Below are 26,229 nucleotides of genomic sequence, written 5' to 3'. Positions count from 1 at the left end.
AGCTGAAACCAAGAGTCAGACGCTTAACCAGCTGGGTCACCCAGGAGCCCCTCAGTTTTTTATTTCCATGGGGATAGGCTGTTAAGATTTATTTGGGCCAGCATAACTCTTTTGGTTCTTGAATGACCCAAGTAAACCTAAGTGCCTAGCCCAGGGCTAGATACAATAAATGGTCATTTTTTATTCTGGCTGAAGTAGGACTGTGTGTTGTTGGTTTAACTGCCTATAGCAATAACCATCCACTATATATTTTTTTAAGTCTTTATTTATTTTTGAGAGAGAGACAGAGTGCGAGCAGGGGAGGAACAGAGAAGGAGACACAGAATCCCAAGCAGGCTCCAGGCTCCAAGCCGTCAGCACAGAGCTGGAGCTGGGCCCGAACTCACGAACCTTGAGATCATGGCCTGAGCCCAAGTCGGAGGCTTAACTGACTGAACCACCCAGGTGCCCCAATAACCATCCACTATTAAGCTCTGAACTTCTATGTCTCCCCTGCGCCTCTGGAAGGAAATGAATAATGGCCAAATAATTGTTCAGCCTCAGGCAGAGAAGGAAAAAAAAAAAAAACAAAAAACAAAAAACAATAAAAAATCACTACTGTTGCAATGTAGGATAAATGCCAAAACACTTTGAGATGCTCAACCAGCATGACTCAGCACATTCCCATTTCTTACTCTGCTATAACATCCAAGGGAGTTAATAGGATGGGGGAATGGAGATGGGGGCAGAAAGGGGACGAAATGTATTTATTATACGCCTGATATTTTATAGCGGGTGCTCTGTTGTGTCTTGGGGATACAGAGATGGAAGTAACCCAAACCTTACTTTCCAGAAAGTCTATCAAGAAGCAGCAGTCATGTAAACGTGTAAAATAGCTTAGATACTTTGTATAGCTTTTCGCTATCAGGATATTGTTTGGGCACAAAGGAGGGAATGGTAAATTCTGCGGATGAGCAAAAACCAGAACAGCTTCAGAGAAATTCTGGGGATGAGCCAAGGTCAGGAACAGTTTCAGAGAAGTCATGCTTCAGCTGAGTCTTTAAAGATACTTTCTCTAGGCCAACTAGGAGGGAACGGATTCTTCATACTTGAACAAAAGCCTGAAGTCTTGAAACAGCGACACATTGTTGTGGGTATTACAATTAATCTAGGAGCAAGGAAGAATTATAGCAACAATAGCTAACATTCTAATGTATAATAAGAACTAGGAACTGCTAAGTAAGCTACGAAGATGATCTCAAAGAATTAATAATATTCCCATTTTATAGGTAAGAAAAGTAAGGATCTTGCCTGAAGGCCACAGATAAAATGACAATGAGTATTAACTGAGGAAACTGAATACAGAGCCCCAGTTTTTTAAACCACAAATCAGAAGAGTGAAACGATCAGATTTCAAAAAGATTCCCTCCAGCAGCTGTGGAAGGAGCGGATGGGAGAAGTAAAGCAGCAATCCTGTGATCAGAACAATTAAGGAAGTTGTCTACCGAGGATCAGCAATAGGGCAGAGGCTGGGGGGATCGGGGTGGAATCTTTGAGAAACATTTGGATAGTTTTCAATGCTTCGTATGGATCAGACGTGATCCTCCGTGGACGGCAACAGGACCCTGGTCTCGGCCTTGAGCGCAAGACACGCAGGGCCCCGCCCCCCCCCTCACAGAGACCCAGATTAACCGAGGCATTATGGATTTGGAAACTGTAGCTCTCAGCTCTCCGACCCCAAAGGTCGGGGGCAAGGAGGGGTATTCGTACCTTCCGCGTCCTAGCCCGCCCACAACGAGGAAAGTGCTGACTCATTCTGGCGGGACGCTTTCAATCGGGGCGGGGCTCGGACCAGATCCCCCTCCTCTCTCCACCTCTTACACCCCCGGCCCTCTCTGACTCTCGCGAGAGCCCTATAGGCTATAAAAGCAGTGCCTCCCGCGTGCTTCACGCGTTTTCTTCCTGGCTGGCTTTTGGTGTGATCTGCTTTAGACCTGGTAAGAGGCGCCCCTATACCCCTGTTGTCGCCTTTTCCTCGTCCATCCGGGGACCTGCCCTACTCGGTTTGGGTTGTTGTGACGGGGGAGGCGGCTCGGCGAGGTGTGGCGCGCTTGAGAGTGGTTAGGTGGTACGTACACCCTCCAGTGGGCCCTCCGTAGAGATGCGGTGACTTGTTTAAACCCCGAAGCTAATGTCGGCTCGAGTTTCCTCTTCCCCCTGCAACCCGAGCAGAGGGCGCTCATTGGCTTGGTATGGCGCCGGGGCGGACTCGTGGTAGTAGTGGGCTCTCCGACTAGCCTTCTGGGCGCGGCGGGTTCGGGAAGCTTCTAGAATGGACCTGGAAACTGACCTGAGGCTACCCGCCCGACGTGTGGTAGAGGCAAAGGCTTTTCCCGGTCCTCAGCTGTGACTAGATGAGGAGTTTCGGATATGAAGATTCCCTTCCCTGTATCTATTTTTTTCATTTACGGAATATTGTGGTGGTCCCAAATGCCTCTGTGAAGACTGCGCATTTTTTTTTTTTTTTCTGGTGCTTTCCGAAGTGTTGGGGTGATGATAGGAGTGGCAGGAGGTTACCAGAAGTAGAGTTTGGGGGTGTGGCGGAGTTTGGGGGCGGATCCTCGGAGGGTGCCCACAAAGGGCTTAAGGTCCAACAGCCTTCCCCTCGCTAAGTTGGACTTTAGCGGACGTGGGGGCCGTCTGGAAAAGCAGGTTTGGACGTGAAGGGCCTTTATGTTGGTCACACCCTATATATTTGGTCGCCAAGTTGGAGCGTGCCTTACTAGTTAAAAAAAATTTTTTTTTTAATGTTTATGTTTGAGAGAGCGAGAGCAGGGGAAAGGCGGAGAGGGAGACACAGAATTTGAAACAGTCTCCAGGCTCTGAGCTGTCTGTCCGTACGGTGCCTAAAGCGAGGCCCGAACTCCGGATCGCCGAGATTATGACCTGATCCAAAGCAGGTCGGAAGCTTAACCGACTGAGCCACCCAGGCGCTGCTTTTTTGTTGTTAAAAGTGTGTGTTAAGCAGTAAAGTTTGCAGTGATTGGGGCACCTGGGTGGCTTGGTCGGTTGAGCGTCCAACTTCCGCTCAGGTCATGATCTCCCCTTTAGTGGTTTAGAGCCCCGCATCAGGCTCTCTGCACTTCCCTCGCTGGTGCTCTCTCTCAAAAATAAATATTAAAAAAAAGTTTTCAGTGATCGATGCTCACAACGTTTTTGGTTGTGGTGCTATGCACCAAAAAACTTTGGGACTTGGAAAATTAGCTTGCTGCTTTCAAACTGATGGCGTACTGGGTTAGCTCTTAAATCCTTACCTTTGTTTCCACTTGGGTGAATCCAGTGCAGCATTGCTTTTTAGCAATAGACTCTCGTTGTCCTGGCCCCAGGTCAGAAACCCATTTTTGTAAGCACTTCAAGTGCTTAAAACACAACCCCTGAAGTTTTGGAATTTAGTAGATGCCAGAATAGTGGTCTTGCCTCTTAAAAAATTGGATTGCTTTAGGGTGTGTGCTCTTGTGGGCAAATGTACCTGGAGAAACGTCAAGTGTGCTTCCTGAATTATGAAGGCAGATGAAGGTGCAGTCCAGGGAAAGGGGTGGCAACATGATCACATCTAGGAATCAGACACTGGCATTGTTCATTTGGGCTCAGGTTTGGGGCTGAACCTTCCTTTGTTTCTTTATGTATAATGAAAATACAGAAGGAAAGTGCCTTTGCACAAATCCTGTTTTAGAAAAAGTAATAGAGGTTACTTTAGTTTATAAAGAAATTGCTGTATTTAAGTGAAAATGATACTCAGACATGGAGTATCTGGTTTTGTTTCAAAAGATGGAAAGCTCAGTTTATGCTTCTTACTAATGTAAAAATTAATGTATATGTTCAGGGCCACTGGACAATTCTTTTATCATTCTACAGCTAAGTTTTTAAGTAGATGAAATGTGCTGGTTATCTAAAAAAAAAAAAAAAAAAAAAAGTAAGGCTTGTTTCTAATTCATTTCCTCTTTTATCTTTTTCAGCTGATAGTAAGATGTCTTCAGGAAATGCCAAAATTGGGCATCCTGCCCCCAACTTCAAAGCCACGGCTGTTATGCCAGATGGCCAGTTCAAAGACATCAGCCTCTCTGACTACAAAGGTGAGAGTAATTACTTTAGATTCATTAAAATTGAATTACTTTAGGGGCACCTGGGTGGCTCAGTTGCTTGAGCATCCGATTTCAGCTCAGGTCATGATCTCCTGGTTCGTGAGTTCGAGCCCTACTTCGGGCTCTGTGCTGACAACTCAGCCTGGAGCCTGCTTCAGATTCTGTGTCTCCCTCTCCGACCCTCCCCCGCTCATGCTCTCTTTCTCTTAAAAAAATAAACATTAAGACTTAACTATTTTACAGTTTAAGGTGGCTCATTAGGTTTCTGTATCTGTCATGTTTGATTGTAAAATGAATTTATATATTGTAGGTCACTATCTTTAGGGTAGGAGGCCGTTTACCTACATGTTGAAGTAGTGATTACCAACCATGTTCATGGGGGTAGACTTTAGGTTCAGACTGCTATGGAAAAAGCCCATGCTTCATTATGTCTGGATATATTAGTTCAGTTATCTTCTCAGTACTCAGTTGTATTATCTTGGAGATCTTCTCAGTATTTCATTGAAAGCTCAAGTTTTTGGGGCTTAAGCTGCTTATTAAGTTTTTGAAATAATGTATGGCACAGCTGCTATAATAGGCAGAAGGCTTAGGTACATTCCCTTGACTGTTTTGCCCCAAGAGAAGAGTTGATGGTACAGTTGGAACAACTCTTCCTGTTACAGTTTCATGCAAACACTTGGCAAATTCTAATGAGGCTCTTCTTTTTTTTTTTTTCTCGTGTTAAACCTTAACAGTCCTAGAACAGCTGCGTTTTCTGGGATAATTGATACAAATTCCTTGAAATGCGAACCTGAAACTCCAGTTTTAAGTGTACCTTTCTTAGTAGTGTGGTAATTAGTTCCTAGACTCGGCTTTTGCATGAACATGTGACTAAGGTTTCCTAACGCAGCACACTTGTTTGGAATGAGAAGCAAGTAAGAGGGGCCCTATGGAGGGAAGCTCCTCTGGCAAACAGGATAAGTAGCACCATGGGGAGGTGACCCTGGCCCAAGGGTTTAGAAAGAGCTGCTCTCTGTCCTCCAGGGCTTGACCTGAGGTTTCAAAGTGCTTGTTAGGCAAAGCCCTGGAGAGGTTGTTTAGATGAGTGAGTTTCTACTGATTTTGGTTTTCAGACATTGCTGCTACCTGGAAATGAGTGAATATTTGGAACTGTTTTAATAATTCAGCCCATTAGGTGTGGTGAAAGGCTGCTTGGCCAGTTGAAGATCTACTTCTATTGGTAATCTGAGTGACCTCAGTAAAATTTACACTAGAGATCCTGTTACCTTTCAGGACTTTTGAAACTTTTGCCTCAAGAAATTTTTCTTGTCCTATTAGGCTTGTTGGATTTGTGCTGATTCAGGTGATCACTTAAACCTTACCTGTCCCGTTGATGTGGTTCATTGTGGAAGAAGCACAAAAGGCATTTTGTTTTGTTTTTCTTTATTGCTTTGTAGCATGGAATCCAGTAATTGAGCTTCTCCTGTGGGCTAATTGTAATCATTGGCATTAGGCTGTCTAGTAGGTATTTGCATCCTTGGTTTTGCTTTTCTTCATTGGAGAACTTGGTGTTTGTGCTAACTTTTTTTTTAATGTTTATTTTTGAGAGAGACCGTGTGTGAGCGGGGAGGGGTAGAGAGAGAGAGGGAGACACCAAATCTGAAATAGGCTCCAGGCTCCGAGCACAGAGTCGGACGTGGGGCTCAAACTTGGGAACGGGGAGATCATGACCTGAGCTGAAATCGGAGGCTTAATCCAACTTCACCCACGGAGCCATTCAGGCCCCCTCCTGTGCTAATTAAAAAAAAAATTTTTTTTTTTAATGTTTATTTTTGAGACAGACTGAGCATGAAGGGGGAGGGTCGGAGAGAGAGGGAGACACAGAATCTGAAGCAGGCTCCAGGCTCTGAGTTGTCAGCACAGAGCACGATGCAGGGCTCAAACTCACAGACTGAGATCATGACCTGAGCCAAAGTCGGAAGCTCAATGGACTGAGCCACCCAAGTGCCCCCCTCCTGTGCTAATTTTAACTACCTAGAGATACAGATCAAACTGAACGGTGTTTATCTTATAATTGGCAGCTAGTGAGGAGACAGGAAAATAAAGCACAGAACTGAAAGGAACTTTTTTTAATACAGGCTTTCCTGCCACAAGATGTTCTAAAAGTAGCTGCTAGGAGACATCTGTGTTGAGTGTTGGTGTTTAGCAATTGTTTATAAAAAGGCTTTTTTTCCTCAGAGAAAAATGCCTTTAGGTTTTTATTTTTTAAAAAATACTTTATTTTGAAAGAGAGGACACAAGTGAGGGGCAGAGAGAGGGAGAGAGAATCCCAGGAGGGGCAGAGAGAGAAGTAGAGCTTGAACCTGGGCCTAAGTCAGATGCTTAAACGACTGAGTCACCTAGGTGGCCCAAGGTTTTATCTTAAATATCAGCACCCAACAGGGGGCTGAAACTCAAAGCTGGGAGATCAAGAGTCACACACACCACCCACTGAGCCAGCCAGGTGCCCTTTGTAAAGCAAGGAAGTATGTTTCAAAGGCAAACTTGTGGCTTTTCCTCCCCCTCCCTCCCCAGGAAAATACGTTGTGTTCTTCTTTTACCCTCTTGATTTCACCTTTGTGTGCCCCACGGAGATCATTGCTTTCAGTGACAGAGCGGAAGAATTTAAGAAACTGAACTGCCAAGTGATTGGTGCTTCTGTGGATTCTCATTTCTGTCACCTGGCATGGTAAATCTCTTGGTCAACTTTTGCATATGAACTTTGAACTAAGCCGCAACTGGGACTGGAGGCTTTGATAATAGACTTGCTCAAGTATTGCCTTCTGGCTTCTGATGGAAGGAGTGTGCAACGGCTGTGACTTCTTGTTGCTCTCATCTGGCAGCAAAGAAGAAGCAACCTGGGTTGCAGCTGAGTATCCTGGTGACCTTAACTGTCTTCAGGCACTCACTTTACTGCTGGAAAAAGTTTGAAGTCTTTTGGGGATTAAATTACAGTTACTTCACATTACATTAGGAATGTTGAAAAAGGGAAGGAATAGAAACAGTTAATGCTTTTGCTACACAAGAGTTTAAATGAATGTGATTGTATGTGTGCCTTTTGCTGTAGGATCAACACACCCAAGAAACAAGGAGGACTGGGACCCATGAACATTCCCTTGGTATCAGACCCCAAGCGTACCATTGCTCAGGACTATGGAGTCTTAAAGGCTGATGAAGGCATCTCATTCAGGTATATACCTACCAGTGGGCTGTCATCAAAATTATCTGATTGACTTGAGGGCCTTTTTTATTTGGAGAAAGATAGGACCCTCATCTGTAGACTCTTTTGTGTGTGTGTGTTTTTTTTTCCCCTCCAGTTAATTTACTGAGAAATAATTGACCTACGTTACTGAATAAGTTTATTTTTAACTTTTTAATTTTACTTATTTAAATTTTACTTTATTTTTTAAATTTATTTTGAGAGAGAAGAGAGCACATGAGTAAGGGGGATGCAGAGAAGGGGAGAGAGGATCCCAAGCATGCTCAGCGTGTAGAACCTGATGGAAGGGCTCAGTCTCCCGAACCATGACATGATCTGAGCCCAAATTTAGATTTTATTTTTTAAGTAATCTTTACTTCCAACGTGGGGCTCGAACTCACAACCCTGAGATCAAGAGTCATATGTTTTACCAATTAAGCCAGCCAGGCTCCCCCATCACTACATGTGTTTAAAGTGTACAGCATGGTGATCTAATCTCCTTCCTTCTTGCCTTTCCTTTCTCTCTCTCCCTCCCTCTTTCTCTCCTTCCTCATCTGTATGCCTAAGACCTGAAGGTCGAGAGTAGTACGATTTTCCAACTGAGCAGGGGTTGGCGGGGGATGCTTCTTCACTAGAGGCAAAGCCAGTGCAAGTCTGGGAGGCCAGCACGTTTTCATTTCCATTGCAAGCAGTTTCCAAACTGATAATTGCATCTCTCTCAAGCCTTCAATCTCTTCTTCCCAGGGGCCTCTTTATCATTGATGAGAAAGGTATCCTTCGACAGATCACAGTAAATGACCTTCCTGTCGGCCGTTCTGTGGATGAGACTCTGAGACTAGTTCAGGCCTTCCAGTTTACTGACAAGCATGGGGAAGGTAAGCCAATTCACCTAGTGACTTGACAATAGAATGGTGGTAGGATACGAAAGATGGCAGGAACATGGTCTACCAAATGAGAAAAATCTGTTTCTCCAAGAAATTGAAGTCTCTGCATTATACTGGGTTGTGGGGGTGAGATAATGGAAAAGCTTGGGGAAGAGAATATAAAGGTTTTTTGTTCCAGCTCCACATTCCCAGCTTCTGCCCTGCTCATTTAGAATCACTGCTGAAGCCTTTAAGTTATTAAAGGAGTGTAGGAGGATTTCATAGGTGTATAAGGACAAAACAAAAGGCTTGAGAATTATATCTAGAGATAAAGCATGCCATTCTTGACAAGTGTTTATTGGGAGAGGAGCTTAATCCCTGTGGTCCGTATTTGTTTTATGATCCTTTTTAAACACAAATCTAAGACCAGTTTTGAATTTTGGAAAATATAAATAGGGCTAAGATAACTTGCCCAAGGACAATGGACAGATACAGCTAATACTTTTTTTTAATCTTCTTAAATACATTCTAAAAAATAAAAAACATTTTATTGTACAGCGTTGTTGTATTTGTAAGAATTACGCTCTGCAAATAACCAAATTATGTAAATGTTTAAAACTTTTTTGAAGGAAGAGGGTTAGGGATAGAGGGTTTCAAATGAAATATCCAGGTTCTTCATTAGACATTTGAGGATCAAAGACTTTTTTGTTAAATTTTTTAATTTTAATTTTTTGTTTAGAATGCCTGTGAGTGAGGGAGGGGGCAGGGGGAGAGAGAGAATGTGAAGCAGACTCCATGCTTAACATGGAGTCTGACACAGGGCTCATTCCCATGACCCTTGGATCATGATCTGAACCAAAAAGAAAGAGTTGGGCACTCAACTGGCTGAGCTACCCAGGTACCCCAAAGATAATGTTTTACAAGGTTGTCCTTAGAGAATCTACACATCACTAAAGAGATTCAATTTAGGGTTTTTTACCTAGCATTTTAGAGAGTGTAGACCTTTTCCTATTTATCCAGCATTAGTACTTTCCTTCTAATATTCTTTTTTTTTTTTATTTTTATTTTTTTAACGTTTATTTATTTTTGAGACAGAGAGAGAAACATAGCATGAACGGGGGAGGGGCAGAGAGAGAGAGGGAGAGAGAGAGAGAGAGGGAGACACAGAATCGGAAGCAGGCTCCAGGCTCTGAGCCATCAGCCCAGAGCCCGATGCGGGGCTCGAACTCGCGAACCGCGAGATCGTGACCTGAGCTGAAGTCAGATGCCCAACCGACCGAGCCACCCAGGCGCTCCTCCTTCTAATAATATTCTTACTGCAGTATGATAAAGTACTGAACTACTTGATCCCAGCTTTTGAGTTTGTAAGGGTGTAGCTGTTTTTTTGTTTTTTTTGTTTTTTGTTTTTGTTTTTTTTTTTTTTTTTTTAAGTTTAATTTTGAGGGAGGGAGAGCGAGAGATCCCAAGGAGGCTCCATACTGTCCGTGCAGAACCTGATGCAGGGCTCAAAACCACAAACTGTGAGATGACCTGAGCCAAAGTTAGATGCTTAACCGACTGAACCACCCAGGTGCCCCTAGATGTTTTTTAAGTTTTTGAGACTGTGCCAGAGCATGTGCACAAGCAGGGAAGGGGCAGAGAGAGAGAGAGAGAGAGACAGGGAGAGAGAATCCCAAAGAGGCTCCACGCAGTCAGCACAAAGCCTGAAGTGGGGTTTGATCTCACAGACCTTGAGATCATGACCTCAGTTGAAATCAAGAGTGGGAAACTTAACTAACTGAGCCACCCAGGTGCCCCAAGGCTGTAGCTTTTTTTACTTTTTCCCCCTCACTGGAGTATAGTTGTTGCTGGAATGAGACAACCTTATCTTAAGAGTTAGTTTAGTTTTTTAAGACTTAGCTCCTGAGGCTACAGGTGCTGGGTATGTGGGGAATGGAGATCTTGAAGCCTACACCTTTCCAAGCTTAACATAATTGAGGATGAGAAGAACAAGATAGTTATTTTGTTTTTAATTTTTTTTAATGTTTATTTTTGAGGGAGACCGAGCACGAGCAGGGGAGTGACAGAGAGGGAGACACAGAATCCAAAGCAGGCTCCAGACTCAGCTGTCAGCACAGAGCCAGACATGGGGCTTGAACCCATGAACCATGAGATCATGACCTGGGCCCAAGTAGACTACTTAAGCAAGTGAGCCACCCAGGTGCCCTAAGGACAGAATAGTTGTGATCAAGTGCTACTGATGTCAAATCAGGTGCACAAGTGTACTTCAATAAATTTGTCTTACAACGTTCCATTTTCTTTCTCTAGATAATAAATAGTTCAGACTAGTTTTCTAAGGCCCATTTCACCTCTGATTTTGTGGTAAAGAACATGGAAGTTGATAAGAGTTGGAATTGATGATGTCTCTTAGGGGAACCGAAAAGTGATAGTTTGGCTAGAGGGGAACGCTAGTATGAATCCATCAGCGCTGATACCCAAAGGCACCATTTGCGGAAGCTTGTGTGGATTGAAGGAGCTGACTGCTGCTGAGACTGCCTCCTGGTGGGGGATGAGATTCAGCACAAAGAAGTTGCTGAGGAGTGTTGTTAAAGCCCTTTATTGAACTTCCTAGCACCTTGCATATAGGTGAGACTTGAACCCAAGCTTTCATAACTGAAGATTGCTTCTTCAGAGTCTTGGTCTCTTCTTTCCATCTCACTAGAACAGGCATGGCTTGTTGTGTGTAGCCTTTATGATTTATATGATAATTGCCATTTGAGAGCGTATGAATACCAAACATGGTATGTGAGGTACTTAGCGTGTGTTATTTGACAGATAACTCTACATTTCTATTTTTTGATGTAATTGACATATAACGTCAGTTTTAGGTATACAGTGAAATTCAGTTTCATTTGTATTTATATATTCTATGTTCCTGTGTTTTCAAGTTTTTATTTAAATTCCAGTTAACATAATGTAACCGTTTCAGGTGTAAAACTTAGCGATTCATCACTTACAATACCAGTGCTCTACACAAGTGCCCTCCTTCATACCCATCACCCATTTAACCCATATCCTGCCCCTCCATTCCCTCCAGTAACCCTGTTTTTTTTCTTAATTTTTTTTTTTTTTTTAACGTTTATTTATTTTTGAGACAGAGACAGCATGAACGGGGGAGGGTCAGAGAGGGAGACACAGAATCTGAAACAGGCTCCAGGCTCTGAGCTGTCAGCACAGAGCCCGACGCAGGGCTCGAACTCACGGACCGTGAGATCGTGACCTGAGCCGAAGTCGGCCGCTTAACCGACTGAGCCACCCAGGCGCCCCTTCTTAATTTTTTAATGTTTATTTTTGAAGGAGAGAGAGACAGAATGTGAGTGGAGGAGGGGGCAGAGAGGGAGGGAGACACAGAATCAGAAACAGGCTCCAGGCCCTGGAGCTGCCAGCACAGAGCCCAACACAGGGCTCAAACTTGAGTAATTGAGGTCATGACCTGAGCTGAAGTCAGATGCTTAACCTACTGAGCCACCCAGGTGCCCCTCAGTTTGTTTTCTGTAGTTGAGAAACTATGTTGTTATTTTTGAGGACTCAAACGAATATTTTAAATACAGTATTTATTCATAGTAAATGTGGAAACCAAACCAAATTCACAGCTGTTCTTTTTTTTTTTTTTTTTTTTTTTTTTTTTTTTTTTTTTAATTTTTAAAATGCTAAAAAGTCCCTCTTGAGGGCTGTTTTGGAAGTTTCTTATACTGAGGTTACCATGACTATGTCACTTTCTCCTTGGAGAGTCATGCTATTTTGAAAGGTGGTTTATGTGGGGCTTAACCAGTTCTTCTGTACCCCATGTTCTGAGAAAACCAACACTGCTGGGTATGAGTGAAACATGCAAGTGTGGTTCTTTCTGTCTTGTCACTGATAACTGGTTATATTCTTTTTTTTTTTTTTAACATATATTCTTAAGTGCCATGAACCTTTACTGCCCATGAGAATAAGTTGGCAAGGTTTTTCTGGTTCATTATTCCTATCTTTGTGTCATTTATAATTGGGCTTTTCTTTTAAAGGTTATATGTTTTCTAAGACCAACTTTGTTGGTTCCCTGTTCACATCTACTGTCAAACTTTTGGCTGGCTCTCGCCTGGTCTCTGCTTATTTGTTGTTCTTTGTTCTCTAGCTTTTTTATGCTTTAGGGACCTGTGTTTTAACCCTTTGGTGCTAATAAAGCTAATAATTGTAACAATCAAGTGAAGATTCCAGGAAAGTAATGGATGGCAGCTGGGTCCATCTATACTTTGTTCCCAGACAGCTGGTTGCAGAGTGACATCTAAGGCTATGATATCCTTGGACTGAAAGGGGCTCCCCTTCTCTCACTTGAGCAAGAGAGATTTGCTGCTTCATTATTGGACTTGGTGACTATGTGTCTCCTAGAAGATGGAATAGCAAATGGAAGTGAAAAATCAGAGATTGGTTTCCTTGCTTCTCTCTCCTCGGGTTAGCCCAAGGAGCATTGCTGGCTCAGGATTATAGGAAAAGGTTAAAAGCTATGCTTTCTGCATAAATGTATGAAAGATTCAAATGCAGACCTTTGTTTACCATGGGGTAGAAGGCACTTACTTAGACAAATAGGGCCTGTTATGGGGGTCCTGCCCCCATGTATTTCAGGCTGTCCAGTTTGGCAGTTAACACTGAGGAGGCAAACTGGTTGCTATCTTCAGATCCTCCAAGGGCTGTCAGAAGGAAGAAGCAGCTTAGTGTTAACTGTTGTTACACAGTCCTAGCTTTGTTTGTTTAGCTTATTTCTTGGTATGTAGACAAATCGTGATTTTGGTTTTTTTTGTTTTTTTTTGTTTTTTGTTTTTTTGTTAAGAGCCTGTAAACTGGGGAAGAGGGGCAGAGGGAGAGAGAATCTTAGGCTCCACCCTCAGCATGGAATCCAATGCAGAGCTCAATCCTACAACCCTGGGATCATGATCTGAGCCAAAATCAAGAGTCGGACACTGAACTAACTAAGCCACCCAGGCACCTCTAAAGTTTTTAGATTTTTAATGCAATACAGTGTGGCCTAATATGTCATTAAGTGTATAATTCAGTGGCATTAATTGCATTCACAATTTTGTGTATCCATCACCAGTACTTTCTGAATGTTTTCATCATCCCAAATAGCTATAACCATTAAGCATTAACTCCCCATTCCCCTTTCCTTCCAGCCCTTGGTAAATTCTACTTTCTGTGTCTGAGTTTGTCTATTCTAGATATTTCATGTAAGTGAAATCATACGATATTTGTCCATCTATGTTTGGTTTCTTTCACTTAGCATAATGTATTCGAGATTCTCAAGGTTCATGTTGCAGTGGGTATCAAAACTTTCTTTTTTAAGGCTGAATAATACTCCATTTTATGTATATATGTCCTATTTATTCTTTCATTTCTTGATGGACACAGTTTTTTATCTTTTGGCTGTTGTGAATAATGCTGCTAGAGTAATGGTGAACAGGTATCTGAATCTTTGTTCCTATTTATTTTGGGTATTTACATTAGAAGTGTAATTGCTGGGTCATGTAGTTCTGTTTAGCTTTTTCAAGAATTGCCAAACTCTCTTCTATAGCAGCTGCACCATTTTACATTCCCACCAGTAATATCAAGGATTCTCTACAACCTTGCCAACACTTGGTCTTTTTCCTTTCTTTCTTTCTTTCTTCTTTTTTTTTTTTTTTTTTTTTTTTTTTTTTTTAATAAATGCTATATAGCCTGGTGGGTGTGAAGAGGTGTCATTGTGCTTTTGATTTGCATGTCCCTAATGAATAGTGATATTAAGCATGTTTTCATGTGCTTATTGACCATTTGCATATCTTTAGAGAAATGTCTACTCAAGTCCTTTGCCTGTTTTGAGCTAGGGTGTCTTTTGTTGAGTTGTGGGAGGTTTTTTTTTTTTTTTGTGGGTTTTTTTTGGTAAAAGTTCTTTTTTTAAGTTTGAGAGAGACAGCAAGTGGGGAAGGGACAGGGAGAGAAAGGAAGAGAGAGAATTGGCAAGTGGGGCATAAATTTGACATGGGGCTCAAACTCACGAACCCTGTGAGAACTAAGAGTCAGATGCTTAACCGACAGTCACCCAGGCGAGTTCACTGGATGTCTTCAGTTGTGGGAGTTCTTTATACATTTTGGATATTAATCCCTCATCAGATACATGATGGGTAAATATTCCCATTCTGTGTGTTAACTCTTAAAATGTCCTTTTTGGGGCACCTTTGTGGCTCAGTCAGTTAAGCATCCAACTCTTGATTTTGGCTCAGGTCATGATCTTATGATTTGGGAGTTCCAGCCCAACATCAGGCTCTGTGTTGACATTGTGGAGCCTGCTTGGGATTCTGTCTCCCTCTGTTCCTCCCTGCTCACTCTCTCTCTCAGAATAAATGAAAATAAACTTTAAAAAAAAAGCCTTTGTACAAAAGTTTATAATTTAGATCAAGTCAAATTTATCTGTTTATTGTTGCATGTGCTTTTATAATCCTATCTACGAATACATTTCCAAATCCAAGGTTGTGAAGTTCTGTTTTCTCCAGAGTTTATGATTTTAGCCCTTATCTTTAGGTTGACCCATTATTGAGTTGATTTTTTTTTTTTTTTTTTTTTTTTTTTTTTTAAATATGAGGTGTAAAATAGGGATCCACCTTCATTCTTTCTCATGTGGAAGTCCAGCTGGTCCCAGCACCATTTATTGAAGAGCAATTAAGATTTTTAAAAAGATACACATGAAGGGGTGCCTGGGTTGCTCAGTCGGTTAAGTGTCCGACTTTGGCTCAGGTCATGATCTCATGGTTTGGGAGTCCCGTGTTGGGCTATGTGCTGACAGTTCAGAGCCTGGAGCCTGCTTTGGATTCTGTCTTCTTTCTCTGCCCCTCCCCAACTTGTGCTCTGTTTCTCTGTGTCTCTCAAAAAATAAATAAATATAAAAAAATATATATACATGAAGCATACATAAAATAATTGAGGAAATACAAATACCAATTCATCCACTGTCTACGGTTAACAAATACATGTGTTTTTTTTTTTGCTGTATGTGCATTACGCAGATTATTTGTAGACCAAAGCATACAATTGAAGCTTGTAAAGTAGTTACTTAATTTCTTTAAATTTCAGGTGCTGCATGAATAAATTAGATACAATAGCATTAGGGCTGTGGTGAGGATTGAATTATGTTTGTAGTTATCCTTGCACTAAAAGACTTGAATTATCTCACACTATAGCATAAGTATTCTGGTGCCTGAGTGTTCAGCCTCTTAAGGTATCAGATTTGGTTTTGAGCCTTTTGTCTGTCACCCATTTGTCCATGGGAGGAGGGTGGAACTCACCACTGAGCAGGTTATTAATTGATAGTACTCTTCTCTTGCAGTGTGCCCAGCTGGCTGGAAGCCTGGCAGTGATACCATCAAGCCTGATGTCCAGAAGAGCAAAGAATATTTCTCTAAGCAGAAGTGAGCGCTGGGCCTTTTTAGGGCCCGGCTGCATTGGCTAGCCATGAAAACAAAATCTCTTTTGTACTATTGTCATGCTTAAGACACAAGACTTTAGATTCAGTGCAGATGTGGTATGGGATGGGACAGGCCTTTCCTGCAGGGGTTGGGGAGGCCAGCCTTTCTTCCTCTGGAGAGAATGGCCCATGCTGTGCTATGGGGCAAGTCAACTGATGTGTACAGTAGTGGGGCATCACTTTTGATCTTTGTTTCTATTAAACTTGAACTGAGACCTTGTTGAGTCTTCATTTCAGGGGGCACCAGCTTTGATTTTAAGAGTAATTTACTCTCTGCTTTCCTTTTTTTAGGGTAAAATGAAGGTTGATAGCTGCCTCAGAATCAGAAAGTTACATTGGGGGGGGGCGGGATATGCAAGTAGACACAGGAAAGGAACTGAACCCAGGTGTTAACATTTTCACTACATTTGGGGGAGAAGAGCAAGATCTGCAGTGTTGGTCAAAACACTGCAATTTGTCCTATAGGTGAAGCATAAATTGCAGGTTGCAGATGGAGGCCCCAATGAGATTACTTGGACATTTATACTATTGGGAGGGCTGCATGAGAACTTGAAGCTTGGCCTCTTCTGCTAAATGTCCGGTACTGGCTCTGTAGAAGATCAGAATTAGAGGCTTTGAAACTAAAAGGGGGAGGGGGAGACAAACTGCCCTGTTGTTTGTAGGGGAAGGCTACATTCATCTCCTTGTTCTGAGGTGGGAGGGGTATAGGGGAGGTGAAGGTGGGTTTCTCCTGAGCCCTTGTGGGTAAGAAAGATTCAAAACAGTCTGGTGTATTATGTACCCTTCCAGACATAAGCTAGTCTAGTCTATCCTCCTCCCAAGCAAGACCTAAGAGCAGTACAGAATTCCCAGGGCTTTCAATGACAGCTCATACACCCCTTAATATAAAACAGGCATGGTTTCAAAAATGCTTTGCATGTGTTTGTTTATTCCCCACAACAAGCCTGTGAGGCAGGTGCCATTAGGTAGGAGATGATTGCCTTTTAGGCTCTGTAACAAGTAGGATCTTGGAGCACTGGAGAGAAATGGAAAGGAATAAATCCTGTATTTTAAGGTGGGAATTCTGGATCTGTCTTGTCTTTGACTTTTGACTAAATTTTTCTGAGCTTTGTTATCTTCACTGAAGAGCTCTATTACAATCCTTGTATCAAAAATATCGTACCCAGGCACCTGGGGTGGCTCATTTGGTTAAGCATCCAACTCTAGATCTCAGCTCATGTCTTGATCTCAGGATCGTGAGTTCTAGCCCAATGTTGGGCTCCACACTGGGCATGAAGCCTGTTTAAACAAAAATATTGTACCCAAAATAAAATATCTGGCCTTGCCAAAGCCAAAGGAGTTCTAGAGCCAAGTACCACTTATAAATAGGGATCTCAGAGGAGGGAGGATATCAAGGGCCAGGGGATGCAGGTGGTGAGATGCTGGGGCTGAGCCAGCCTCGGGCTCTGCTGGGATTCTGGGGCTTCTTGGGTGGGAGTGTGGTAAAAGGAAGCTCAGGTGATGCAGAGCTAGGATCCTCTGAGGGCTGGGCCAAGCCCAACAAAGCTAAGCGTTGGGCAGGTGGAGTAGAAAAGTAAGCCTTCTGTTCTTCTGAGTAACGCTCCTGTGGTGTTACAGCATCCCGGTATGTCCAGTCACGCCAGTGGAAATTAAAGCCTTCAAGCAGGGTGATTCGGGCAGCTCTTGTAGGTACACAGTCCAGGGGCTTTGTGGGTGGCAGATCTGGCACCTCTACTCCTGGCAGCAGCATTACTCCTCGGATGGCAAACCAGCCTCCGTATCGGGGATGTATGCACACACCTGATATGTGCTGAGGAGATGGTAAAGCAAGGTCATGGAGTAAGTCCAACTATCATCACTGCAAGCTAGGCTTGTTCATTTATTTTCAAGGAACACTGATTCCACATTTGAACCTCTCCTTTGGCTGGGTTCCCCTATTTCCTTTCATGGACAACCCTTTTCATGAGATCACTTTGGCCATGAGGAACCTAGAAGGAAGGGTTTATTAAGCTGAGTCTGTCAACTTCCCAGTCTTACTGTTGGGTTTCCTGATTACTGCTCTACCCCTCCATCCTGTAACAAGATTTTAACAGACTAAGTTCTCTGACCTGATGTGTTCCCAGGCCGACTCCAGAAAGCATGTGGGGTTGGGGTCCTGACTAGGGCACACCTTTCCCTTGGATTGTGTCTACCAAATCATTTACCCAGGGTAGGTGGGAGAATGTGAATTGGTATCTTGAGGAGCCTTCACCATTTTCTCCCAGTCCCTACTCATTCACACTTGCCCTCTGACCTGGGTCCCCCAGGGGTCAGCCTCCACATCCTTCCGTTGGTAGTAGTAAGCAGCCCCTGCCACATGGGCTGCAGTCTGGGCCAGAATCTTGGGGCGCCGATTGGGGTGTACCTCGTAGTCAGCGATGACTTCCATTTGCAACTCTGGGAGGTTCTGGGATAGAGATGGAAGCTCATTTCAACATGAGAGGAATCATGACTTTGTCCTAGAGAGCCCTAGTTGTGTTAACTTGGTCCTGTCCTCAGAAGTTGTTTAAAGGGAAAACATGACCTTAAACTTGGGGGAGCTCCACTGTGAAGAAAATGATACTCTGTCCAGGAAGGCCCATATTTGAAGGGAAATAACAAGGTCTTGCTCACAAATGCCTATTACAAGGGGTGACTTGGCTCTGCCCTCCCAAGTCTCAGTGTGGAGGAAGACATGGCCCAGCTCTGGGGAGACCCGATGTATGTGTATATATATATATGTGTGTGTGCATGTGTCTGGTGGTGGTGGGGATATTGTTCTACCCTCAAAAGGCCCCAAAGACACACAAAATATCCAGGTCTAGGGCAAGGACAGGTGAAAGATGCTTAGGGGATGCTAGGCTTATTCCTGTTTCACTTGGAGGCTAAGGGAAGTCTGGTTTGAAGTTCATGTAATTGCCCATCTGAGATAGGGTAAGTGAGATTGATTATAGACCTGGGGGGCTGCTAGAAGAAGGTGGCTGAAACTGGGCTAAGGCAGAATGGGGAGAGCTCACAATGTCAAAGATGCTCTAGCATAGCCCATCTGAAAGTGGCTCATAGCCGTAAGTAGGTCTAGATCCTGCACTGAGCTTAGAGTAGCTGAAAGCAGCTATGGGTTTGAAACCTGGGGGAATATATGAACCTTGCTCACCTTTCTAACACGGCCCAAGTGGTAGGCTACACACTGGTCCACAGGGTCAGTCAGTAGTCGGAGATGGCAACTCTGCAGGAAGGGTTTGAGGGCCCGGTCAAACATGGCAGGTGTGCTGAGTACCAGGAAGGCCAGGGTAGGTCCTGGCAGGGGTAGGTGGAAGGCTGGAGGCAGGAGTGCATTATACCATGCCACCTAGAACAGAGAGAAAATTCAGGCTACACAGGAGGGCCAATTTAGGCCTTTGTCACGTCCATACCTTGGCCCGGCATTCAAGGCCTCATACATCTTGGGCTGTCTCCATCTCATTCATTCAGTGAATGGATTTCTACTGATGCTGCATGATGTATATTTATGGGGGACTCCTCCATAGGGGAATCTGACAGGGAGTTTGGGATAAAGAGGCAGAGAATTCATGACTAAGAACCAAAAGAAACTACTGTGATTAGTGCAATGACAGGGCCTGATGAGGATCCTGTGAAACTAGAAAAGGCTTCTTGGAAGCTGTTTTTGAACGGTAGGAAGGAAACTGACAAGATGATGCAGGGAGAGAAAATCTGGTGTTTTATTCTAAATAGAGGGCACAGCATTAACAAAGACATGCAAAAATGACATATTTGGAAAACAGCAAATTGTCTAGTTTGATAGAAGTGAAGGGTCTGTAAAGGGGAGCAGGAGAGAAGGGTGGAAAGATCAGTAGGCGTGAAATTATGACTGGCCTAGATACTAATTTAAGGAATATAGGTCTAATTTGGTGACAATGGGGGGGGGGTAGCCATTTAAGATTTAAGGAGGAAATGTACATGATCGGCTTTGGAAAGATCTGGCTGCAGTGTAAGGACAGGTTGAATGCAAAATGATAGCAAGCAGATTATTGCAGTAATCCAAACACAGAGGGGTTGGATGGAAGGGAATGGACTTGGGAGACTCAAGTGACAGATTCCTAAAGGTCTTGGTGTCTGACTGGATGTGGGGGAGGGAAAGGGTGAGAAGTAGGAGTCTAGTACAATAACTCTTACTACTCACCCAGTTCTACCTGACCCACCAAACATTCTCACTCTCTCCATACCTGCCATCCACCACTACCTCCACACCTTTACTTAAGCTGTTCCTGATATTTGGGATGTACACAATACTCTTTCCTTCTTTTCATATATAGCTCAACTCTATATTTTTTTCTGGGAAGTCCTTCTCAAGCTAGACCCAACATACTTTCACTATATTCTTTCCTAGCACTGCTGTGTGCCACTCAGTGGAAGGGGTGGGAGTGAGTTGTCTCTTAAGCATCAGGCAAAGGGCTCAACCTGAGTTGATTTAGCTTTGTGTCCAAGCACACAGCTCAGTACAAAGGGCACTGGATAAGGGGGAAGGATCTGTGTAAACAAGGATAGGTAGTGGTGCCAGACTTCTGTGACAGGCGAGTGCACAGTTTCTGTATCCAGCCCAGCGCTGGTGATTGGCAACATCGTGAATTAGCCCTCTGTTGGTAGATGGAACAAACCAGCCAATTGTTTGCTTGTTCAACAACAGGAATGCCCTTCCCCCCTCAAATAACCTAAATCTTAGCTACACAAACCTACAAGGCCTTGCTCTATCCTAACTCTTTAAGGAAGCTTTTTTTTTTTTTTTTAAATGTTTACTTTTTGGGGAGAGAGACAGAGCAAGTGAGCGAGCGAGCTGGGGAAGGTCAGAGAGAGAGAGGGAGACGCAGAATCCGCAGCAGGCTCCAGGCTCTGAGCTGTCAGCACAGAGCCCAAGGCGGGGCTCGAACTTAGAAACCGACGCTTAACCGACTGAGTCAACCAGGCGCCCCTTCTGAAGGATGCTTCTCAAATGACTCTGACCCCACTGGTCACTTTCTTCCTGTAAATTATGGAGGTGGTAGAGCCACAAGATTACTGGCTTATGTGGTGTCTCCCATTCATCAATATGGCGTTATATGGGATTTCAAGGACAAACATGCGGCCGTTTCTCTACCTCTTTAACAAAGTCCCCATTGACACCATGTTCCCGTACGTCAGATGGACATGGGGCCAGAGGAGCTCGGGAAAGATCAGAAGGCTCTCGAGCTTCACGCCAATAGCACCGAGGCCAATCATACACCTCGCTCCAGCACCGCAGAGGGATAAACCAACCTGGAAGGGGTAAACCTCGAAGCCAAAAGGGCACAATGTGTCCTCGATCTTCTGCTTCAGTTCTGCGACTTGCAGCTCCATAGTGCACGCAACGCGCAGACCTTGCTGGGGAATGGAGTCTCAAGGATAACCTGGGCCGTTAAGTTTCAAGGTAGCTTGGACTCCATTTCCCAAGAACCACTGGGATCAGCAGCGGGGTAGCGTTGGCTCTATGCAATGCATCTTGGGATATGTAGTGCACTTGGTCCTTGGGTTCAACAGCTACAGAATCAGAAAGCCTCGGTTTCCCGGCAAGCTTCACGGTGGCAGTGTCAATGCTCGTGCCGCTACCAGGGAAACGTAGTTCTACAGCCTCCATCGCCGGTTGTTTCCGCGAGAGACAAACTCAGTTTCCCACGTGGCGCTGCGGCAGCCAGTCCGAGGTCGGGCTTTCCCGGCCTACAGGAGGGTTTGAACTGGGCAGTAGTCGCTGGCACAGGTTCGGAGTGATGGTACCTGTGTCTTGGGTCTGGGAAGGTTTCGACCAAGATTCGGCACTCTCAATTCCCACCTGATAATTGAGTATCAAAGCATCCCGCTTTCCCCCTAGAGTCCCCAAGCGCTGCCCTCCTGACCAGTCCCAGTTTGGCTTGATAACTGCATCCCTTCCTACCTTTAGTATTACATCCCCACTCCCCACTTTCGATCTGAAGTGTGGCCTTACTGGGCTGTGTCTCTGGTGTTCCGGGCTGGAAGAGCAAAGGCACAAGACGTCAGGGAGCCTTGCAGAAGGTTATGAGTAGGAGCCTGAGCTGGTCTGAGCACCTCGACGTGCTTCTCAATGCTACCGATGGAAATGTGGCCAGGATTAAGGTGAGGGGGCACCTGAGGGCCCCCGTTAGAGGTTTGGGTTTAGGGACACTCAGAGCCTATTGGCCTGTGAACTTTTTTTTTGTAGCAGTGGCTGTATCCTCTTGGAGTCTCCACAGCGGGTGAGTATTGTCCCTTTTCTGCCCCCGTTCTTTTCTTTTTCCAGGATCTGCTTTTTTCCAGTGCCTGTATCATCCACTATTCCAAATTCCAACTATTTTCTTTCCTGAACAAACATCTGTTTTCTCCCCAAAGTTAGGCCTTACAATCATCCCTTGCTTATTCCCTCAGCAGGAGATTTGGCTGGGACCTGGATTTCCCCTCATCACTTGCCTCCTCAGTCTGGAGTCCATGCTCAACAGCCTTGGGCTCTAGAGACTCCCTTTGTCCCAGAGAGGCTGAGTTGGGGTAAGGCCCATGGTGCATCTTCTCTCTGGGATGAAGTTATTATTCTCCAATCCCAGCTTCAATCCCAGGCTCAGGTAAAGTGTGGAATCCTAGGTGTGTATGTGTTTGTGTTTGTGTGAGATGCCCCTTGCACAGTAGCTCAAGTGGCTTTTCTTGCCTGTGTAGGTGACTGAGACACTAAGACAGGCTGTGCAGGGGCTGCTGGAAGAGCAAAAGCAGCAGAAGTATAAGATCTGTACCCTGGAAGGTATATGGCCAGTTATTTTTTTCCTGCACACAGCTCATTATGTATGCACACAGTTTTGTTACATATCTCCTGTGTGTGCACTTGTGTCTTGATTTGCAAGTGGAATCTGTAGGCTCATGTGTAAAAGTCTCAGAAGGACTGATCCTCAGTTTGTCCCACTACAGCATCACTAAGGTTGCTGCAGGGGAGCCCAGAGCAGAGGGTCCTTCTCCTGGATCAACTCCTGGAGGGGCTGAGAAGGGAACTGCAGGGTCTTCGAAGCCAGGTGCAGGAACAGGCCCAAGCCCAAATACAAACAGGACCACAAAAACGTAGTGCTACGGGTTGCCTTCACCAAGAGCTGCAGAATGAGTAAGTGATGGGCAAGACCTCTCCTTCTTTGGGCCTCTGAACTCTTGGCACTCTGGTAGTGTCCTCAGGGCTTGTTGATTGGCTTTCGAATGACACTGCTGTCATCTGTGCAGGTGTCAACTCCTGTGGGAGGAATCAGAGATTCTTCAGGAGGAGCTGAAATTGCTGCAGGACCAGCTGAGTGAGTAAAAGATTGAGGGTGGGTATGAGTTCACCTGTCCCCTTTTCTGGAAAGCCTTTTTGCTGTCCCAGTAAGTGGCCATGGCTCTGATTTCTTGAGCTGCTCAGAAGTCTGGCCAAGTGTTTTGTCTTGCCTCCATGGTGTGAGTCTAGTTTCCCCAGTCAGTTTGGAATGCTAGACCAGAATGCTTCTGTCTCAGTTTTCAGCACCAGGCTGGGTACAAGGCTGGGAGGAGAAAAGAAAGAAGTTGGAGAACAGCTCTCTTACATTTTTCTCTCATTGAAGGCCAGCACCAGGAGCTGCTGCTGAAACAGATGGCTGAAGGGGGGCAAGCTCTGGCCCACAGCTGGAAGGTAGGACCAGGATCAGACCTATTTCTTCATATCTCCCTATGAAGGCTCCTTCCTTTCTGTCTTTTCTGTTGTGCAGGCAGGCCAGCATACCCTTTCCCACCCCTATCTCTTTCTCTGTTCCCTGTGCTGACTCTACCTCCCTCCAAAGCTTTTCTTCCCAAGCCCTCTTCTCCAGGTTGAGAGACTGTCATTGCCCACATGAGGGTTCCATGTGCGCTGAAGATGCCAATGGTGGGGAGGGGGATTCCTCCTGGAGAGGGAGAGGAATGTACCTACCTGGTCCTACCTGGGCCCATGGTCTGGCAGATGTTGGAGCAGCTGCAAAGTGGCAGGGAGGTCAAGGGTCACACCCTGGAGGCTGCCAGGACAGAGGTCCAGGATGCCTGGCAGGAGCACAACCTCCTCAGGTCAGGGGGTGTGGATGCTTGTGGCAGTGGAAGGGATATGTCTCAGAGGCCAGGCATTGGGGACCAAAGTTCAGCTATCCTAGATTTGACATGGGCTGGTAGGGGTGGTTTGGTATCTGGGTTACAGCCTGTAAAGGCAGTACTGGGCATTCTTTACTTGATACAGGGTCACTGAGGTATCTTTATATGTTTGAAGGATAAAGGGAGAGGAGACCGGGGTCCTGGCCTCATGAAGGAGAACAGTTCTATGGTGGAAGGGTCCTCTTGACCCACTGTCTCCATCTCTGCTTCTGATTCTGTTCCCCTTTCCAGGACCTCCATTCACATCCTCCAATCTAAGTTGTCCCTGGCTGCCACCTTCACCATGTCTCTTTCTTCATCTACCTCTGAAGTCAGTCTTCCAGACAGCAACAGTAGCTGGGAAACTAGGTGGGAGTAAGGGCAGGGATCCCAGGTCTGGGGGAGGGTGAATCTGAATGGTGCGTGTGTGTCAGCTGCCTGATTATTTGACACTGGGTAGAATGGAGTCTCTGCCTCTTTTTTAGTGAATCCATCATTCTGTCGTTACTTATCCCAGGTCAGGTTTGTATGTTCCTCCCCATCAGACAGGCCTAGGGCCTAGTTCTGTGTGTATCATAGTGCTTGCTGATGGTTTGTTTTCTTTTCCCTTTTTATCCCCTTAGATCTCCAGAAGAGCACACTTTCTAACCTGGAGCCCAGCAGCTTTCAGCTTTAGGCCCAGAGCCTTGAGCAGGAGAACATATTCTTTAAGGGCCCCACAATGTTCCTGAGTGACCTATAAGAACTTCTAAGAGTAGCTTTGCTCACCTTCCCCTTCAAGGCCCTGTTTCTGGGCCCCATGTCCCTCCTTTCTTGATCTAGCTGGTATCTGCCCTCTTACTGAGGCTTGTCACTGCCTGCCCACCAGGCAATAATTACAATAAATGTTTTAACTCTTCCTGATGTCTTCTGTGAATCAGCACCCACATGGGATAGACTCAACTGTACCCTTCCTCCTGTTACTGGACTGCTTTCTGCCATCCCTCTCTCTGAAGTCCAAGTTCATAGATACTCATAGCTGAGTGCAAGCCCTCTGCTCAGTGGAATTTGGAAGGAGATGGGAGTTCCCATTCTGGTAGGTAGAATAAGGTAGGCCAGTATTGCTGTGGGGATGCAGAGGAGGGCAAGACATTTATATAGGCCCTGGACCTGAGCAATAGGAGGCTTCCTCTCCTCACCTCCAGCTCCTACCTCTTAAGGCTTACTCTAGTCCCTCCACATTTCCTCATCCTCAGTAGCCCAGCCCTGCTTGCATTTCTGCAACAGTCTCCTGGTCTCCTTTCTTTCAGTCTCTGCCTCTAATCCAGTGGCTTTAAAATTTTTTGACGTGACCTCCAGTAAGAAATATAGTTTACATTGTGGCCTAGTAAATATACATGTATATATTTATTAGATGAAACAAATTTCATGATTTAATATTAATCGAATCATTAGGGGTGATGTACTCTATATTTCTTGTTATATTTAAAAAAATGCCTTGTGGTTATTAGTTCTAATCCTTCCATCACAAGCTTGCTCTCTGGAAAGTAGATCTTTCTATGTAGGCTAAGGGCAGCTTTACTTGCTTCTTACTTGGATTTTGTATTCTAGAGCATGCAGTCCAAGATTTCCTTAGAAGCAGCAGCATCCCACTAAGGACTCATGAGGTCTCTTCCACCGCTAAATATAGACAAAAGATAATGCCATTTATCCACCCAGTTGATATTTATTGAGGATAATACATACCAGCCCTGGTATGTATTTGCCCTGAGTTAAGATGTGCAGTGGGCTTATAAAGTTCCCAGCTCTTAGCTCCATCTAGCTGGGAAGAGGAGACAATTCTGAAATAAAAGCATAATAAAAGGCTGAGATCAGTAGGGCAGGTTATACGATGCATTCAAGGCCCTGGCCTAACTAGGAGACAGATAATGAAGAGTGGGCCTTTGACACCCAAATAACTATAAGGCAATCCTTGGTTCTTTCCCCTCACTATAAAGGAAATTTCTGACAGTGGAATGGTAGAGATCAGACTTGGGTCAAACAGAACTTGTTCAAAAACCTAAAAACTTGCCATCAAGGCTCATCTTCCCACTGAGGGTATAAGTAACCCCTCTCTTTTACATCTTTCACTGGGCATGTGATACATATGGTATGATGGCATTATTCAATTATACTTGCTACCAGTGCTGTACCTATTTATCAAATACTTTGCATCAGGCTTTGTGGGAGACAGGTTTAAAAGGTGCCAGGGCTCTAACAACAGAAAAATTAAATAGCAGTGGGGAACAATGGTATTTGAACTGTCACCAGGTGGCAGCACATCATGTGTTGCCAAAAGAATGATACAGAAAAGGCTTTGAGCCAAGGGTACAGGGCTGG

General features: G+C 44.6%; 4 protein-coding genes across 20 annotated transcripts in view; 2 read left to right on the top strand and 2 right to left on the bottom strand.

Moving 5' to 3' along the window:
* The window catches only part of AKR1A1 (aldo-keto reductase family 1 member A1), a 45,008-nt gene extending 42,811 nt beyond the window's left edge, over positions 1 to 2,197 (bottom strand). Inside the window, exon 1 of one of the 4 annotated variants that reach the window (XM_042950917.1) lies at positions 2,116 to 2,197. The gene's annotated coding sequence lies outside the window, so the exon portion shown is untranslated. Of the gene's footprint in view, positions 1 to 1,749; positions 1,778 to 2,115 lie in introns of those variants that run through there. The other 3 variants (XM_042950916.1, XM_042950915.1, XM_042950918.1) reach the window with 3 other exon arrangements.
* Positions 1,871 to 15,923, top strand: PRDX1 (peroxiredoxin 1). 3 transcript variants are annotated; one of them, XM_042950923.1, is made up of 6 exons: positions 1,871 to 1,976; positions 3,996 to 4,112; positions 6,675 to 6,828; positions 7,207 to 7,329; positions 8,083 to 8,213; positions 15,571 to 15,923. In XM_042950923.1, the coding sequence occupies exons 2-6, from the start codon at positions 4,007 to 4,009 to the stop codon at positions 15,654 to 15,656; spliced, it is 600 nt and encodes a 199-aa protein (XP_042806857.1). In that variant the 5' UTR covers positions 1,871 to 1,976; positions 3,996 to 4,006; the 3' UTR covers positions 15,657 to 15,923. The 3 variants fall into 3 exon arrangements, with proteins under 3 accessions (XP_042806857.1, XP_042806858.1, XP_042806856.1); XM_042950924.1 differs by lacking the exon at positions 1,871 to 1,976 and adding an exon at positions 2,140 to 2,229; XM_042950922.1 differs by lacking the exon at positions 1,871 to 1,976 and adding an exon at positions 2,406 to 2,427.
* Positions 15,924 to 16,949: 1,026 nt separating this feature from the next.
* Positions 16,950 to 21,285, bottom strand: MMACHC (metabolism of cobalamin associated C). Of its 2 annotated transcripts, none has more exons than XM_042950921.1 (4): positions 21,016 to 21,285; positions 18,881 to 19,075; positions 18,113 to 18,154; positions 16,950 to 17,518 (listed from the first exon to the last, which is right to left on the bottom strand). In XM_042950921.1, exons 1-4 carry the CDS (start codon positions 21,094 to 21,096, stop codon positions 17,099 to 17,101), a joined length of 738 nt encoding a protein of 245 aa, XP_042806855.1. In that variant the 5' UTR covers positions 21,097 to 21,285; the 3' UTR covers positions 16,950 to 17,098. The 2 variants fall into 2 exon arrangements, with proteins under 2 accessions (XP_042806855.1, XP_042806854.1); XM_042950920.1 differs by having other exon boundaries at positions 18,002 to 18,154; positions 21,016 to 21,284.
* CCDC163 (coiled-coil domain containing 163) lies at positions 21,204 to 24,769 on the top strand. 11 transcript variants are annotated; one of them, XM_042950904.1, is made up of 11 exons: positions 21,301 to 21,493; positions 21,708 to 21,867; positions 21,956 to 21,986; positions 22,156 to 22,346; positions 22,438 to 22,519; positions 22,684 to 22,870; positions 22,984 to 23,051; positions 23,337 to 23,404; positions 23,711 to 23,811; positions 24,124 to 24,240; positions 24,495 to 24,615. In XM_042950904.1, exons 1-11 carry the CDS (start codon positions 21,330 to 21,332, stop codon positions 24,517 to 24,519), a joined length of 1,194 nt encoding a protein of 397 aa, XP_042806838.1. In that variant the 5' UTR covers positions 21,301 to 21,329; the 3' UTR covers positions 24,520 to 24,615. The 11 variants fall into 11 exon arrangements, with proteins under 11 accessions (XP_042806839.1, XP_042806844.1, XP_042806842.1 ...); XM_042950903.1 differs by having other exon boundaries at positions 21,302 to 21,493; positions 21,953 to 21,986; positions 22,159 to 22,346; XM_042950902.1 differs by having other exon boundaries at positions 21,302 to 21,493; positions 21,953 to 21,986.
* The last annotated feature ends 1,460 nt before the right edge of the window (positions 24,770 to 26,229 follow it).

The sequence above is a fragment of the Panthera leo genome, chromosome C1, assembly GCF_018350215.1.
Source record: "Panthera leo isolate Ple1 chromosome C1, P.leo_Ple1_pat1.1, whole genome shotgun sequence".
Classification (NCBI taxonomy): Eukaryota; Metazoa; Chordata; class Mammalia; order Carnivora; family Felidae; genus Panthera; species Panthera leo.
The sequence above is the reverse complement of the archived record's forward strand: the minus strand, read 5'-3'. Positions and strand labels throughout refer to the sequence as shown.